At 36.8% G+C, this 17,363-nt stretch overlaps 1 protein-coding gene across 2 annotated transcripts in view; it reads left to right on the forward strand.

Moving 5' to 3' along the window:
- Positions 1–17,363, forward strand: part of LOC139144840 (phosphatidylinositol transfer protein alpha isoform-like) — a 32,107-nt gene that overhangs the window by 567 nt on the left and 14,177 nt on the right. For both annotated transcript variants that reach the window (XM_070715640.1, XM_070715639.1), the window contains exon 3: positions 4,470–4,618. In XM_070715640.1, coding sequence (XP_070571741.1) covers positions 4,470–4,618 — 149 coding nt within the window. The remainder of the gene's footprint in view (positions 1–4,469; positions 4,619–17,363) is intronic.

Raw genomic sequence — 17,363 nt, forward strand, 5'->3', positions numbered from 1 at the left:
TTAAATTCATTCTGTATCTCTCACTTACTTATTAAGCACACACTTTCAAAAGGAGTCGTCGCCAAGTAAGACCCGCTTTTGTTTCATCACTCTATGGGCCTTCACACACTAGATAGAAATGTTATTGCAAGATTAGGGAGGCTAGAAAAGGGGAGGATCTCAAACAGTGACAAACTAGTTGCCATTACCTTTAGTACTTGGATAGTACATCTGATCAGTTTTCTACTAGTACCACCTGGTACCTGGTGTGACACGTATCCCCAATTTACCTCTGAGACGGGATAGGATATTAAAATCAATGTCTTCCTGTTACACTCAGTGTTTCTTGATATTTGTTACACTCAGTGTTTCTTGACATTTGTTGAATTACCCAAACTTCACTCTGACTGCAGAGAATTTAACTTTATCAGTTGAATTTTGTAGTCAAGCAAGACTGTTACTCAGTATAGCTAAAAATTCATGTCATCGTGTAATATATATTCAAGGCAGAGCTGTTCCACAAAGGGGAGCTTGTATTGAAATCTGTTACGTTCACAATTCATCAATGTACACTTTTTACAGATCATAACATTGTGTTACCAGTGAGAAAATGCAACGGTTGGGAGTTTCATTCATTTAAACTATTCTGTTTTCTCAAATTCTGGACTTTATACCCAAAGATACAGCGTTTCCAAAAAAAGGCAATGTGTCAAGTGGAGTGATTCCCAGTCATTGCGCAAAAATAAAGAAGACAAAATGTTGAATTTTGAAATGATTTGTGATAGCATGATCTCAGTTGTGTTCCCGGAGTTACAAAAAATGGAACATTTGGCTCTTGCTTCTACCTTCATGATCAAACCTAAACATGGTAATAATAGTATCCCATATGTGGTGCTATATTACCAGTCGTGCAACCCAGTTCTTGTTATGGACACATCACTATGGGCTGGCTAGCTGGGTATGTTGAAATGTGTTTAAATTCAGGCTGTAACACGTTTCCATGCTTGGTGCTCTTTCTCATGCCAAACCATAGTGATCAAAAGTTTGACTTAAATTTTTGTCAACACCAGTTAAACATTACCATTCAAACCAGTTTGATGTGTACATATTTCATCTGCTATTGGCCATGTCTATTAAAGGTAGGGGACTTGATCCCAGGGATCAGGTTTGTTGTAGTCTGGAAGAGGATTATTATTGAGGTGTGAGAACCTTTTATTTTCCACTGAAAATGTTATCTAGTAAGAATATTTTCCGGTAAGACAATCTGACGCCTGACACAGGCCTTTACTTTTCTCTTCTTAGACTGAAGAGACCCTCATGTTCAAATAAAATTACACTGTAAGTTATGCCAAAAGGTTATTTCGTGTTTAAAACAACTCACACTGATATAAACCGCTGAAGGCCATATGATACAATTCTTATCAAACCTTGTTGAACTTTTGAGGCATTAAATTTGACCTGCAAGTTCATTTGGCATTTGGCTGACTCTCAACCAAGTTCAATGTACAAAGTTTGAAGTACAATATAATCTGTTTGAAAAGTAGATTGACATTTCCAAATGTAGTGTACAGAGTATAACCAAACCAATAAGGAAGTGGTCACCTTCTGGGAGATATACTGCGCTATGAGTGTAGACTCTGTATTTGATGATCTTTATTTCATTGAATCAACTCTCAATTCGTTCTGGTGAACATTTATTATGAGTCCCTGAAAATTACGTAATACAAAAGAAAAAAAGAGAGACGGTCAATGATTCCAGCCAGCTGTATGTTCATTTGATCTTATCAAACTAGTTATTGCAGAATATGGTAGTTGGGAATTTCCATCTGTTTCTTTCCAACCATAAGTCCAAGCTGCATTGACCCCAGACATGTCAGAAAATCAATGAAACAATGTTTTGCCTCATTGCAAGACAGCTTGTGAGAACAAGTACATTAGTGTAAAATGATAGGATGATAGATTTGCACCGTGTGTCATTCATTGTATTGTCATTTGAAGTTTCCTTCCACCCTAAACGTCAGGTGTTCATCTCTTCATCGTCCTTATAATAAATGCAAGTCCACCCATCGGCTACCCTGTTGTGGCACACCTTGTCGTGGTTCACCCTGGCCAACTCAATTACCATTTAGAAAAGTCTGATTGTCAAAAGGTTAACTACAGGTGACGTACCATCTGCACAGTCCAGAACATGTATTCGATACCACCTTTGTCCAAAGTATTCCAAAAATAAAAACAAATTTGAAATCAGAGATGGTAATTCCATTTACAGCTCATTCTGTCATGATACGTATCTAGAGTTTGGTATTCTTTGATAAATCACTGCTTTGCCAAATGTCTCTTGATGCTTATTCCAGTATTCTATTATCAATTCAGTGGGTGTTCATTAATGAGACTAGTAATATGTGATTACATGAATAGACTTCTATGAACTTTTCGTAGTATCTGAGTCTGAAGGTCCTCTCTGAGATCGTATCAGTGTCAGTAAACACAGGGAAAGACGTCTTATGGATTTCCATCCTTTCACCTTGTTCATCAACACATCCTGATTTTCAGATTTATAACAATAAGGAAATGGAATAGTCCTCCACAAGTCATTTTCCAATGAAGCTGTACAGTTTATCAATTACCTTGTCGTGAGTCACTTCTCTCAATTTGCAAATATATTCCTCCGGCGGTGATGAAGGCACACCATCCTCTCTGAAAAATCATTTACGAATATGAGCAGTAATTTTGATCGCATAGGAGAAAAATGATTATTTTGCAATAGGTATATGATTGTAAATTTTAACTAATAATGTGGTGTGACTTAAGGTAATGGACCTTAAGTCTAGCAAGCTGTCTGTCACATGTCTTTGGAAAAATTTCTAAATCCAACTGAAGGTCAATTGCCTAATGTTCCTTTGTAGCAATATTATGCGTGACCAAGGATACTTTCCATACAATAACTGGAAACTCACTCACTTCCAGGATAATGTTGAGTAGTGAAAATGGCACACAGCTATTATTTAGATGACCTTCAGTTCTATCAAGTCTTCAGTACCCAAACAGCAAGCAAATATAGGGATAGATATTTTGTTACTCTGATTTTTCTGACTTTTCAGTTTCTGAAGTAGCTGAATAGATTTGGTTATCAGATTTAATATCAATCGTATGGATGTTTAATCATAGTGTAAGTCAATAAGCATGTTGAAAATAAGCTGCAAAAAGGGTTTTTGGTTCATATCTGCTCTGTCAAATTTTGTTCAAAATGTTAAATATGTGATAAAATTGCAGTTCTAATCTTTGAATCAAGTTCTGTTGATTGTTTGATTTGATATGTCATCATTCAATATCAAACAGTACTATACTGTCACTGTGTCAGCATGGATACCTGCTTGTGAAATATTAAACCGACACAAACTGTTCGTCATTTTGAACGTGAATTCTGAAATACTATAATAGAATGATGTTGTTTGTTGAAAATAGATGCACAACAGAATGCAACTTTTTTAAAAAGGAGAGAAACTTTGTGAGACTTGTGAGCCAAATTTGCAAAGATTTTGACTGTCTGAGACTCCTTTTGATGTAATATCTAAATCAAGTATACCATTGACTATCGAAAGTCTAAAGGTCAGACAATATCAGTGCTCAGTGTAATCACACTTCCAAATATAGGTTCTGATCTCACTAAGCATGCTAAGTGCACTCTACTAAAGAACTGGATCTATAAATTATGTAACCATAGGAAAGACGCACAATTGGTTTATAAAATAACAATTCTAAAAGGTGTTCTCACATTGATTGAAATAATTCAAGTTTTAGTGGAGTCCATCAAATGTGAACCCACTGTGCAGTCACTGTCAGTACACAATTTTGAACAGTATGGTATACTGGGAGCTGGAAAAATGTTCATTGTATTTCCCCTAAAATACAGTTTGACTGAAACTATAAAATAAATGAATTATTATGTGTAAAATATGATATATATTAGTAAGGGGGGATTTCATCAAAAAGGGTGGGAAAAAATGATTATCTGTCGCTAACCATAATAGAGTACCTGACAGATGTTCTGGTGACAATAATTTGACATAAATCAGTATTATTGTGAACCATTCCTGAATTGCCAATCAACAATGAGAACTATCATGGCTACTATCTGCGCTGTCCTTCTCTAGTTGATAAAACCTCGATGATTGACAGCAGAGTCGTGTTATCAATGATATTACAACTTTTTGAAACTATTAGAATAAACATTTGATGTAATTCTGTTCTTATTTATGAGGGTAGATAATTACCCGTCAATGTGCACAATGAGACTTTCTGACAGCAAGTTACCATAACTGTTTTTCTTGTGCTTTACACAAGCTGAATTTGTCACATTTGATCTCAGGTGACAACAGATACGCATATTTCAAAATCTTTTCGCTCGTTATTCATAATTTATTTTGAGCATAGATACACTGTATTTGTGATAATTTATGTGTTATTCCCATGTCTCTTTGATATTGCAGTACAAAGTCGGGCAGCTTTGGTCTGTTGCCGAGGCGAGCAAAAATGAGACCGGCGGCGGTGAAGGTATAGAAGTAATAGTCAACGAACCATTTGAAAATGACGAATTTGGCAAGGGACAGTACACACACAAAATCTACCATTTGGCAAGGTAAGTAGGCACTAAGCGGATTTGATCTTTCTTTGACGTTCCATTTTCCAAGGAAGATATATGATGAAATAATGCACTTTGTATGGTTTATTATATTGATTTGCGGGAGTGAAGTACAGGTCTGTGTGTTTTCTGTGTGGTTGATTGTGTGTGTGTAATTGACTAGCCAGGTACATTATGATCTGTGAGTTAGCGTGTTCTGTTACCGCTTTCATTTTAGTGTGTGCACTAACACAGGATATATCCGGTATTTGTACAAGCTGATATCATGTCATAACATCAATCAGAAATCATGATGGAATGGAGAGACAATATTACTACTCATACACTGCTCTGCAGGGCACATTTCTGTGATTGAGTAGGGTTTGTTTGCAGGGCATAGTTTCAATGGTTTTGTGTGTTAAGTGAGAGAATGAAACCGAAATCTGGGTTAATGTTTAGTCGTTATCTGTTTCAAAACCTCCTCAAAGAGGACAAAGCCTCCTAGATATGAAACCTTGAAACTGTCTCAGTGTACTCTTTGGATGACAATGTCCACCTTCTGTATGGATGACACAAATGTCTTTCCAATTAAATCAATGTTTTACTAGTCGCACTGACAAATTTGCAATTGTGGCATATTTCCTTAGTCTGTTGAGCTATATTTTGCCATGTTACAGCAATTATGGTGCAACGTCAGTATGTATGTACATGTGTGTGCGTGTCTGTCTGTCTGTCTGTACAGATGTGTATGTGCAGCTCTTCTTCTCCATCAAAACCTTAAAACACTTCATCTTGTAGTGGTACAGTGAGCTTGTAGGGATGTCCTTGTATGGATTTATTGATTAAAGTAGTGCTTCATTGTGTGATTAATTATTTTCAAACTCATCCATCTACTTACTGACAAGTGTTAACTACCCGTATTGGTGTATTTGGCATAAATGTCCGTCAGGACTCACAAGGTTTTGGCAAGTATATGTACAATCATGTGAGCCTCACCTGACCTTCTGCCTCTCTGTTGTCATCGGCCGATATGTATGCATACTACTTGCAATGCATTGTTTCTGCTCTGTGTAGTGTACATATAGGTGCGGAAAGCTTTGATGGATCGGCAACATAAAGCAATTTTTAGAAGGCAGACGATGTGAGACACAGATGTTGATGAGATTACATGCCTACCACTAAATAGCCAGGAGAAAAAAATGACTCGTTCAGCGATTTTGCTAATGTAGTTCAAGGTCATGTAGTTCAGCAATATCAATTATGCAGAATTTCATAATTTTCGGCCGGAGAATGACCATGTGCAGCCAACAGAGGCAATTTCTGTTACATCGCAGTTATTGTACTGTGTAGTACATCTTTCTTCAGCAGGACATCAAACAATTTGACTGGCTTCAGTCACTGACTTTGGCTACATTCGTCTTGTTCATATCCCTAATCATTGACAGTCATAGTGTTTCAATGCATCACACTGTCCTTAGTTTGTCACGTACTCATAGTATTCCCATGACAAACATATTCACTGTAATGATTCACTGACCTGTATATATCTCACTACTGAAAGGGATATCATGATTTTTTTTTTATATTTGAAAATAATGAGCATCATTTATTTCAGAGACAAAACTTTATGCTGATAGGGAGAATAGAGTACAATACACATGCCCCAATGCATCATCTGATTTGACATAATGATAAGGCTTTATTGTTTCCAGAGAATAGTATAGAATAGTTTCAAATGATACTCCCAAGTTGTATGGATTATTTAAGCAATAAAGCTCACCCAGCGATGGTGTACCACGAGATTTTGACCAGTTCACGATATATATGCACGAGCGATAACGAGTGCATATATTAAGTGAACTGGTCAAAATCGAGTGGTATACTGTCGCTGGGTGTGATTTATTGCTATTATATCATAACAGTATTCTGGCGTGGAACGTCATAAACAGATTTTTGCTCAAACTGAGAGCTCGCGCATATGCCAGTCGTGGTATATTGCCAATATACGACGGTTCTTTTCACGTCTCGACCAATCAGATCGCTGTATTTGCACCATCAATATACTGGTATGATATAATTCATATTTGTTTTGTGACATGCAGTGGAATTGTGTGTTGTTCTATGCACTTCCATACCCCAACATTGCATTTAAAAGAGCATTCGTAAGATTGCAGTGGTTTGTGTTGGCGGCATTGTATTTGGGACCTCGTACATGTACAGTGTCACCCAAGGTTCTTTTGAAAGGTACAGAAACAAGTTGTGGAGTATGGCAACCACCAATATGACTAGAAGGCCTGCGAGTTGCAGATAAAATGTCAAAATATAGATATTACTAATATTAGTGTATTCTTTCATACTGTGAAAGCCATTGTCTGCAGTGTCAGTGACATTTTCACTATATTTACACAACACAATACTTTTGATTTTTGCTGCTTTTCAAAGTCTTGTGTACATAAAAATGTAACATTGAAATTAATAATTGTCGGTCTGTTGACATTCCAAGCAAATGATCAATTCCAGTCACCACGGTGATGAGATGAGGGGTTCATCATTTCATGTGTATAGCAACCATGTCAGTTTCTATAGTTGCCATGCAGCATCTTCATTTTATCTGTGAAGAATATTTAAATCAATTATTGAAATCTTATTTATCTAGTGTTTTGGCATTTAATTATAGTAACATTTTCACTATCACATTTAGTTTTGTTATTGTTATTCATGTGAATTCCGCCTTCAAAAAGTTTGCATGGTGAGCAGTGAAGTAGAATTTCTGTCATACTTTTCCATTTTCACTTTTGTATTCACGTGTAAGTCTTTGACCCCTATTTTCTGATGGAAGGGTCCAGCATCGTCATTTCAATCATATGGAGTCTGGTCAAACCATGATTGTGAAGGGTAGCACTGATGTTTGGCAGTGCCTGTGGGTGTGAGTGCGTGAAAATGCCCCGTTTATCTTGAATGATCATGCCGGTTTGATGATTTTAGAACAAATTCATACAAATGTACTTGGCAGAACACAGCCATTGTTCAATTGCCCCACCTTCCTATATATCATAGTTTCCTTATTGTTAACTCAGTGGCAATACAGTTGCTCATTAACTTAGATCTGTATCAACAATGTGGTACAATAAATGACTAGATATTTGTGATTCTAACCATGGCTCAATATAAATATCTGACTGTGACAGGCTATAATGGATTGTTTACCTGAGTGTCTCAGCATATTTGAACTGCATGTCAAAAACTGATTGGAATGCCTGCCTAATGTCATTTCTTTAATTAGAAAGCCTACATGTGTTCTCAACTGTAACACTTTTGTCATTGACAGGGAATGATGGGAAAAATTATTTATCCGTAAATTTTTCTTTGTCAACATGTCAGTGAGAGTGCATATCTTTCATCATGGTGGTATTTTCAACAAGGTTGATGAGCAACAGGTGTTTACATGGTAAAATTCATTGTCAATGTGATGAAGGCAAGACCATTGAATAGACAGCTTCAGACAGTTTTAGTGTTGTCTTATGCACTCTCTTTAACCCTTTGAGCACTGTAATTTCTCCCCCCCCACCAAAAAAAAAAAAAAAAAAAAAAAATGTCAGGACAACATTTTACCAATTTTTATAGAATTTTCTGCAATTTTTCCATGATTTTGGACCAAATAGACAAAAATATTCATGGGCTACACTTTTTGACCAAACTTTTGTGAAAAATCAGAAAAAAATTGTCTAGATGTGAAAGAAATTGTTGGCCTTATATTATATAAAGGCAACAAAAACTGACTTTGACACTCAAGGGGTTAATCCAGTTATAACAGCTGTTCGATGACATCTTGAAAATTTTGGGCAGTTTTTGATGAAGACAAAAAAAGGCTTGGAAGCTGTCGGTGTACATGAAGTGTAAGAGCTCCAAAATTCAGTCACATTCAACATCCAATCTGTACCAAGAACTTTGTTGCAAAGTTCAGAGGACATTCCAGTCGTAGGCTGAATAAACAAGTCATTCAACTCCTGTCCTTATAGATTTCTGGATTCACAAGCTGTTGCAATTTTATCCCAGATGAATACAAAATATTCAATGCAGCTTTCTTGTGGTATGTGTAACTGTCCGTTGCCAAAAGAGACACCAGAAAGTGCTAATTAGTCCCGCAGACGAAGTCCGGCGGGGACTTATAGATTGGGTCCGTCTGTCCGTCCGTCCGTCTGTCCGTCCGTCCGTCATCAACAGTTTCTCAGACACTGCTGAACCAATTTTGTTCAAACTTGGCACAAAGGCATAGCACTATGACCTACAGATGCACGTTGATTTATTTTGTGATACGATCCAATATGGGCGTGAGGCGGCCATTTTGTTGCGATTTTTCATGTCTTTGGACCATAACTCAGACATCCTTGAGCAGATTCTGTTCAAACTTGGCACAAAGGCATAAAACTATGGCTTTCATATCCATGTCAAATTATTTTGCGATACGATCCAATATGGCTGCGAGGCGGCCATTTTGTTTGCGATTTTTCGTGTCTTTGAACCATAACTCAAACATCCTTGAAGCGATTCTGTTCAAACTTGGCACAAAAGCAAAACATTATGCACTTCATATGAACACCAATTTATTTCATGATATGATCCAATATGGCCGACAGGCGGCCATTTTTTTGCGATTTTTTCATGTCTTTGAACCCTAACTCAAACATCCTTGAACAGATTTTGTTCAAACTTGGCACAAAGGCAAAGCACTATGGCATACATATGCATGTATCAATTAACCTTGCAATAGGATCCAATATGGCTGCAGAACTGCCATTTTGTTGGAATTTTGCATGTCTTTGAAGCGTAATTCAAAGGTCATTACACCCATTTTGTCCAAACTTGGCACAAAGATCAAGCACTATGGCATACATATACATGTCAATTTACTTTGTGACATGTTCCAATATGGCTGCCAGATTGTCATTTTTGGATTTTTTCATGTCTTTGAGGTTTAATCATATGCAAATATTCCTTAACCAGTGTTGTTGAGACTTGGTACAAAGATAAGGTACTATGGCATACATATGCATGTCTACTAATTTTTTGCTATGATCCATATGGGTAATAGACAGCCATTTGATGTCAATTTTGGTGTGACTTTTTTATGTCTTTGAAACATAAACATAGGTCACTGTCCTTCGATGGACTGATTTTGTTCAAACGTGATATGAAGATAAAATACTATGGCTGCATTCTTGTGCACATTAATTTGTTTCATTATATGATCTGAAATGGCTGATTACAACAACCTACCCGATCCCATACCATTTCGAAAATTCCACCAAACCATGTGTATAGTATCTGCTGTCATGACATAAAAGGCAGTGAGGCATCGTTATATGTGATGTAATCAGAAGTTCCTTCAGTGGTCATTACCGGCAGAGATGAGTCATTTATTAACCGTTCCTCAATTACTTTATTATGCAAGTCACAGGCCTGATGCACCCGTTGCATCAATGTCATTCCACAGCTACCTAGACCACAGCTACCCAGACACCAAAGATTATAACAAAATGGACAAGCGGGGACTGTGTCATCAACGATGACTTGTTCTAACAGGTTTGTGATGATGGCATTCAGGTTTTGTGTTTTAATGATGCCATTATTTCACAGTTATCTGTTGATTGTCATGAAATTACAAAGAGTGGTACAACAAAGTGTAGAAGTCCATTGTTGTGTCCTATTGTGGTTCATACTGAACAATTAGAACCCTCATTGAAATTATTTAATGTTTTCTAGGTTATTAATGCATGTCATACTTTAGACCAACATTTCAGATCTATTATCTCTAAAGTGCAAGTCTACATTATATAATGTAAAGCTGCATTGTTAAGCTGAAAATGACAGATACAAGCAATAATGATGAGATGAATGTGAAATCATCGTTTCTGTGCAATACTGGTGTGGACTGCGTATTTCGGTTTTGTGTGGTTCAATACCAGGAAATGAAAAGCAAGGTCACTCATTACAGACGAAATGGGTAAATTAGCGGAGGAAGTTGCATCAGATGTTAAGGTGAAAGGAAAATGAGAATTATTTGTTCTGATGTTTGGTTTCAGTTGGATTTGCGTCTTGATTTTCCAATGAAAAAAGGGAACTGTGTTTATGATGTATAATAATGCATTATATTACCCGCACACGTGTACTCCTGGCTCTAAATTTCCATGCACCTATTTTCAAGTCCCTATGGAAAATGTCAAAGTGTTTGAATAGTATTTTTTCATACGGCAAACTCTGCAAAACAATAATTATCCGGGATTTTCTGTTCAGGATTGATGATATATTGAGTCAATTGAATCCCCTTTCTGCATTTCTGTTTACATGGTCAATATCTTCCATGGAAAGATGCAACCTCCGGTACTTTGTTATTCAAAGCTGTACTTTACTTGGTTCAGTCTTGTCATGGAGGTCCAGTAAAGGCCTGTCTGTCACTCATACTCCTCAACCCCACCCACTTGACCAGTGCTCAGATCCCAGTGAACCTAATGTTGCTTTGTAAATTTTTCAAACACAATTAAAGATTCAATCTTAAAGAAGAATGCCGAAGATTTCCAATTTCTACTACTACGTGATATCATTTTTTGTAATTTGACATGTCAAATGCATATTATTTTGCCTTTTAATGAGAGTTTCTCACATACAACAGATGTATACATTCAGATGTACATCGGTATATGCATAACAGAATGCAGCTTTGTGTTTTGAAATTTGGGTGTAGGCTATTTCAGTTTTTCTAGATTGAAAATAAGCTCCTGATTCCTTCGATTGAAAATAAGCTCCAAATACCCTCTAATGTATTAAAGAATTGTCTAAATAAATTTTGCTGAAGCAGTTTTGCCATTTGCTCAATATTAAATCGTACCGTTAAAGAAATATAATGACAAAACAGAAAGCTCGGACTTTGTACCTTGTAAAGATAGTTGACAAGGATGAGTGTGAACTTTGTACAGATTTATATCAGTGATGATGTGTGGACCCAGAGTCGATATCTGAATCTTAGGAACCAGCCCTTTGATGAAAGATTGATAATACTGATATGATTGGGACCTGCAAGTTTGAAGTTAGTGCCGTGTCATTAAATCATAGCATTCCATCCCTTTCTATGAAATTTGGACACATGCATGTATAGTCCAAACAATCACATGTATCTTTAATAACTGACATGGACAGAAAATACACACAAAGTTAAACATTTGCAATTAAAGATATAATACTCAAATAATTGCAACAACTTATAAAAAATAATTTGGTGACAATACAGAAATTACCATGTGATAAAAAAGTTGACAGACTTAATCATATCAAATTTTCTATTTTCCCTATGTGGTTAACATATGCAATATGCAATATGATATACGATGAGTAAAAAGGACGGCAAAAACAAAGCTACAAACTAGTACTTTACTTTTGAGTTGGTATAAAGATCGGTGTATGCAACTGGTCGCATAAATGCTGAAATAATTGCATTGAAAAAATGGTGCAAGTACACGTAATATAGACGTTAGGAGCTCCACCACTTCTGTTCATTAATTACTAATTCCTTTGGCTTTCATTTATCCAATCAGTAGTTTCCCACCTTCTCTGCATTCTTAACTTTTGAAAGCAAACCGTGCAATTTTCGAAACACAGAAATCACATGCCACATGGAATTTTCATCACTGATTCAGCGAATGAACCTTTTTTAGCAGAGTTATGAGACCTAACATTCTACAGTGAATTACCAGTCATGAGGTTTATATAATCAGCTATGAAAATATATTTCCAATCTTTGAATATGAACGTACACAGTACAGGTTTAGTTTTAATACAAATCTGATCAAGAGCTTACTAGTAGAATCAGATCATTGAAGTTGATGAATAACTGCATGAGTAGGAAAAAATCACTCTGAATAAGAATTCTTTAGCTGTTATGATTTCAAAGAGCATGAAACGTGAGATCTTTGTGTTGAAGTCCAAGGTTTTAGAAATGGGAACAAATAGTGAATGGTTGTGGTATTGTACACTGGAGAGGAAGGTGTCAGTTTAGTTCTTTGTGTGTCAATAGTTGTAGTGTAGATGCACATTTATGTGTACTACACTTAGTGTGACAGTTTTCGGACGACCTCAGTTTTCGGACATTTAATGACATGCTGTTCGTTGTACTCACTTCACTCTGTATTGATAGCGTTTTACAAGTCATGTGACAGCATATTAAGGCAGGTGACGCTGCTGTCCCATTTTGGATAGTTTTTTTTTTCGGTAGAAGCTATTTTGGATGCTACAAACTTGGCGAAGTTAGCCACACCGTATGATACAAGGTGTCGAATGCAACACACAGAGACCGCCCGTGTCCGATATCTGAGTGCCATATACGTCGAAATATAGTTGCGTCGTCCATTGATTAAACGTAACTAATTTATCACAACATTTGTACAAACAGTTTTCTAAACACATCGAAATTGGAAATCGGGGGGGGTCTGAAGTTTCAAAATATCAATATTTAGCCCCTATAATCACATTCCAAATACGACGTCCGATTACTGCGATAGCAGTCCGATTACTACGCACTTAACATAGGGTCAACAATTTGGCAACTTCGACCCCCTAAATACCACTTCCGTCGTGTTAACAGTTTGAGGATAAACACAATAAAGTTTACAAGGGTAGGGTGATAAGATTTCGTACTGGTCGTCATTTATGAAACGGCTCTGGGCGAAATTCTCTACCCAGTCCGAAAACTGTCACACTGAGTGTACTTGTCTACATGGTTTCTTGTCTGTGATTTGTTAGTTTGTATGTTTGTGTGTGTTTTGTGTTTGATCACTGCAAAAACTAACTCTGGCATTTATGATGTCAATATTTCGTATGAAGGTACATCCTGGGTCATCAATGGGGTTTGACTAGAATGAACATGTTCAGTTCCAATGATTTTCAATAATTTTACATGCATATATCCGCCCGTTGTGCTGATAGATTTCTATGTATTACAGTGTGTTTGACAAAGATTGTAAGACGCCAGTTTTTGTAATAAATCCATTCTGTTTCCAAACAGGCAAATTACTTTTTTATTTACGTATAATATAGTCTGTCACCATAGTAACCAAATGTGTTGTCCTTGGGAAGAAATATTTTACATGAGTTGCATAACAAGAGCGTCATACGATACTCAAAAAGATTTATAAGTTGATATTTAGAAACAGGTTTAAGGAAAATAGCAGTTATAATCATTTTCCAAACCGTAATACATGTAACAGGAAATAATGAATAGATAATGAAGCCATTTGAAAATGTCTAAATTACTTTTTGTATGTCTTTAACAATACAGAATCAGTGTTCTGTTCATGTTGGGATGTGAGTGTCAATCATGTGGTACTGATCTCATCTGTGAGTGTTAGGTGAAAGTGTATACATGTAGTATGGCTTCTTTCAGTGGATTACAGGATCAGCTGGTATTACGGTAATATATAGACAGAAGCAAACCCAAGCATGGTCACATACGAAATAGTATACAACAAGTGTAAAGGGCAAAGTCATTATGTTTTTTCTCTTCTTTGTCAGTTTTGTCATATTTGATAAGTCAGATGTATTGGTCAGAATTGGCAACATGTTGATAAGCATGGTTGGCGGACATACCTTCAAGCTTGCTTTACGGTATTATACTACTACAGACAAACAGATGAAGAAAAAAAGGACAAGTTGGTTGTAGTATCTACCAGTGATTTGTTAAGCGAGTAAAGGACTGCACACACAAAACAGGAAGTATCAATGTACAATAGTTGTGTGTAAGTCAACATTCACAATCACGTACTGTGTGACCCAACATGATTTGGGTTCAGAAATTATTTGTTACTAAAGTAAAGTGATCAAGGGAAGTAGAGAAAGCAGTGACCAAATCCAGTGAATTGCCAGATGTGAACGTTTTTGGTGCAAAACAATTTTGTTAAAGCCACAATCTATGGATGTGATATTCTCTGTGGTAATGGTAGATGTATGGTATTTCAGTTGGCATAGCAACCAAACTGAATTTTCCAATGGCGGTAACATGTAGGTGGGTTAAATCCATGTATGTGTGGTGAAAGTACAAATGCCAGTGCAGTTCTCCGGGCAACCACTGATGTCACGAGTAACACTCATTAGTATGTATGAAGTAATCCGCCCACCAATGTATAGATAGGAAAGGGTTCACTGACCCCAATCAGTGACATAATAAAGGTACATGTGTGGATTCATTCTCTATTTGGTCAAAATTCAGCTGGTAGTTTACACTGTGTAGAATTTACTCATGATTTGATTAAATGTTTTTTTCAGTTTTAGCGATGGAATGCAATGCCATGATTGAATGTTTTTGGTTGAGACTGAGGTACATAGCATTTGTGTCTAGTTTATGCACTGCTCTGAGTATTCATCTTGAGAAGCTCATTATAGATGAAATTTATGAAAACATGAAGGTTGATTCGTGAATGGCTTCAATGCACTGCCTCCGCGTGTTACTGTAACTTTTTGTACAAAAGTAAGAGAGTTTGTCATTGGCAGTTACTTTTCCACAAAGGGGAAATCCACCATAATTATAAACTAGGATTCATGCAGGAACTAAACATTTATGTTCGTAAGCAACACATGTGTACAGTAATCTCTCATCAAGTTGTCTTGTTGTACTAATGAGTTCTAACTTTTCCAATCTAAATTCCCCATGTATGGTTTCTCCTACATGCTTGAAGATACATGCAACACAGTTTATGTGTATACTCAGAGTGCATCGCTCACCACTGGAACTGGTTGTCAATCATGACATCCACCCACTGATACATTATGTTATTGTAGCAGTAGTTAAAAGCGTTATAATAAAGTCTGGTGATGAATGTGCTACGCCGCGTAAAAACGTACTTCCACATTACCTTATGCACAGGAAATTGTGCTCCAATGTGAAATATGCAAATATTTTTAGCATTTATTGATATTTAATGTGAAATATTTTAATCTATATACAAGACACCAAGTTCAGTTTTAGGAGACCTTCCAGAGCGCTGTCATTGCCTACAGTTCTTGTAGAGGGGGTAGAAGGCTTCAGTGACCTTGAACTGCCAAGGTCAAGCATAGAGGGAACTGATTGGTGATCCCAACTGTAACACTGATAATGTCATGTTGCTGACGAAGGCATCCTTTATCCCTACAGCCCTTCATTGACTGGATGGCCTCAATTCTTTGGGATACACTGATGTACCCTCACATACTAGCCTAGCATGGCATTTGCAGCAAGCCAGCCATTGTGCAACATAACGTTGTTGGTTATGCCACCCAGTGCATGATTTCCGCTCCACAGACCTACGGAAAAATCAAGGCAACGCAGAGGCTGTTGCCCATAAAGGGGTGTGTGGTTTACGACAATGTACCTCTGTGGTTCAGCTAGGCTATGCTTGGCCTTATGCCTAGCGGAATTATTACTGTGTTGGCAGAAGGATCAGGTAGAATTGCACAGCTACGTAAAGGACATGACAATTGAGTTGCTTGAATTACTTTGTCTGTTGTCTAACTTTTCTCCAAGTGTATGCCATACCGCCCACTCTTCTTGTTGTATCAAGTCAATATCTCTTTGGTGACCTCAAGGAGTTACTGACCTTTGACCTATAAAATCAACAGGTCACAATACATGCAATAGTAAAACAAAGACTGATGACGTCAGTGATGTCATCTCAATGTCTAAACAATGCAGAATCATGACTCAGACCCATGCAGTATACAGTAATTCAGGATGATACAATGGGGTATCAGTTACAAAGTAGAAGGGAATCGAATTTCACATCAGTTGCACAGCAGTTGACATCTGAAAGTGGAAACCCATGGCAATAGGCATTGGTATTCCACTATGTCTGAAAGTAATGTCTCTTCACTGCCTTAGTAATGAATTTCTTGGATTGGAATGTCAGAAACACAGATACAGATTTCAAACCGTGTCACTTAATTTAGCTGCAATAGGTAGAAAGAAATAAAAAATTTCATCTTGGTTGCCGAGGAGTCTTTCAAGTGAACATTTCACTTTTATTTCTATTTCTGTGTCACAAAGTTTATGGAACAAGCACAGACAATGGTATTACCAAATAGCTTTTGTCTGCCTCACTATCTACAACCTCCGTGGGCAGATACCTATTCAATATGTAAACGATACACTGACCTATGACCTATCTGTAACATTGGTTTAGGGATTAGTGTAGGTATATGTCGTTAGAATGATATTGATAAAGTATACTGTGATCTGTGCCAATGGTCCAATTTATTGAATTTTGTTTTCAAATGAAACTTAATGTTGAGGGATTTTAACTTTTGATAACCTTTCCAGTCTAAATCTCAATGAGTTGCATTGTGGGTAGTATGCAAAAGACATTCCTTGTGTATATTGGAAAGTGAATGTGGTGTAGGTGCCAAGAGAATGTAATTACTGTAATTGTAGATATATTGCTATCAACTCAACTTGCAATATGTGCAGTGTCAGAATGTACAGTATTACTGCATCATTTAAGAGACCGTTATCCTTCATAGACTTTTGAAAGATGTAAAGAAAACAGCAAATACTAAAAGGTACAGCCGGTTTGCATCTCCAACATAACTGTCAAAATTTGATTAAAATCTTGCCTTTTCTATCATATCAGGGTTCGAAATAATACCTGTCTGCCTGTCCCGGACAAGTGAAATTTGGCCTGGGACACGTAGTTTTGAAAAGTACTTGTCCAAGTGGACATGTAGGTTTTTCAGCCTGCAACCAGTA

The sequence above is a fragment of the Ptychodera flava genome, chromosome 12, assembly GCF_041260155.1.
Source record: "Ptychodera flava strain L36383 chromosome 12, AS_Pfla_20210202, whole genome shotgun sequence".
NCBI lineage: Eukaryota > Metazoa > Hemichordata > Enteropneusta > Ptychoderidae > Ptychodera > Ptychodera flava.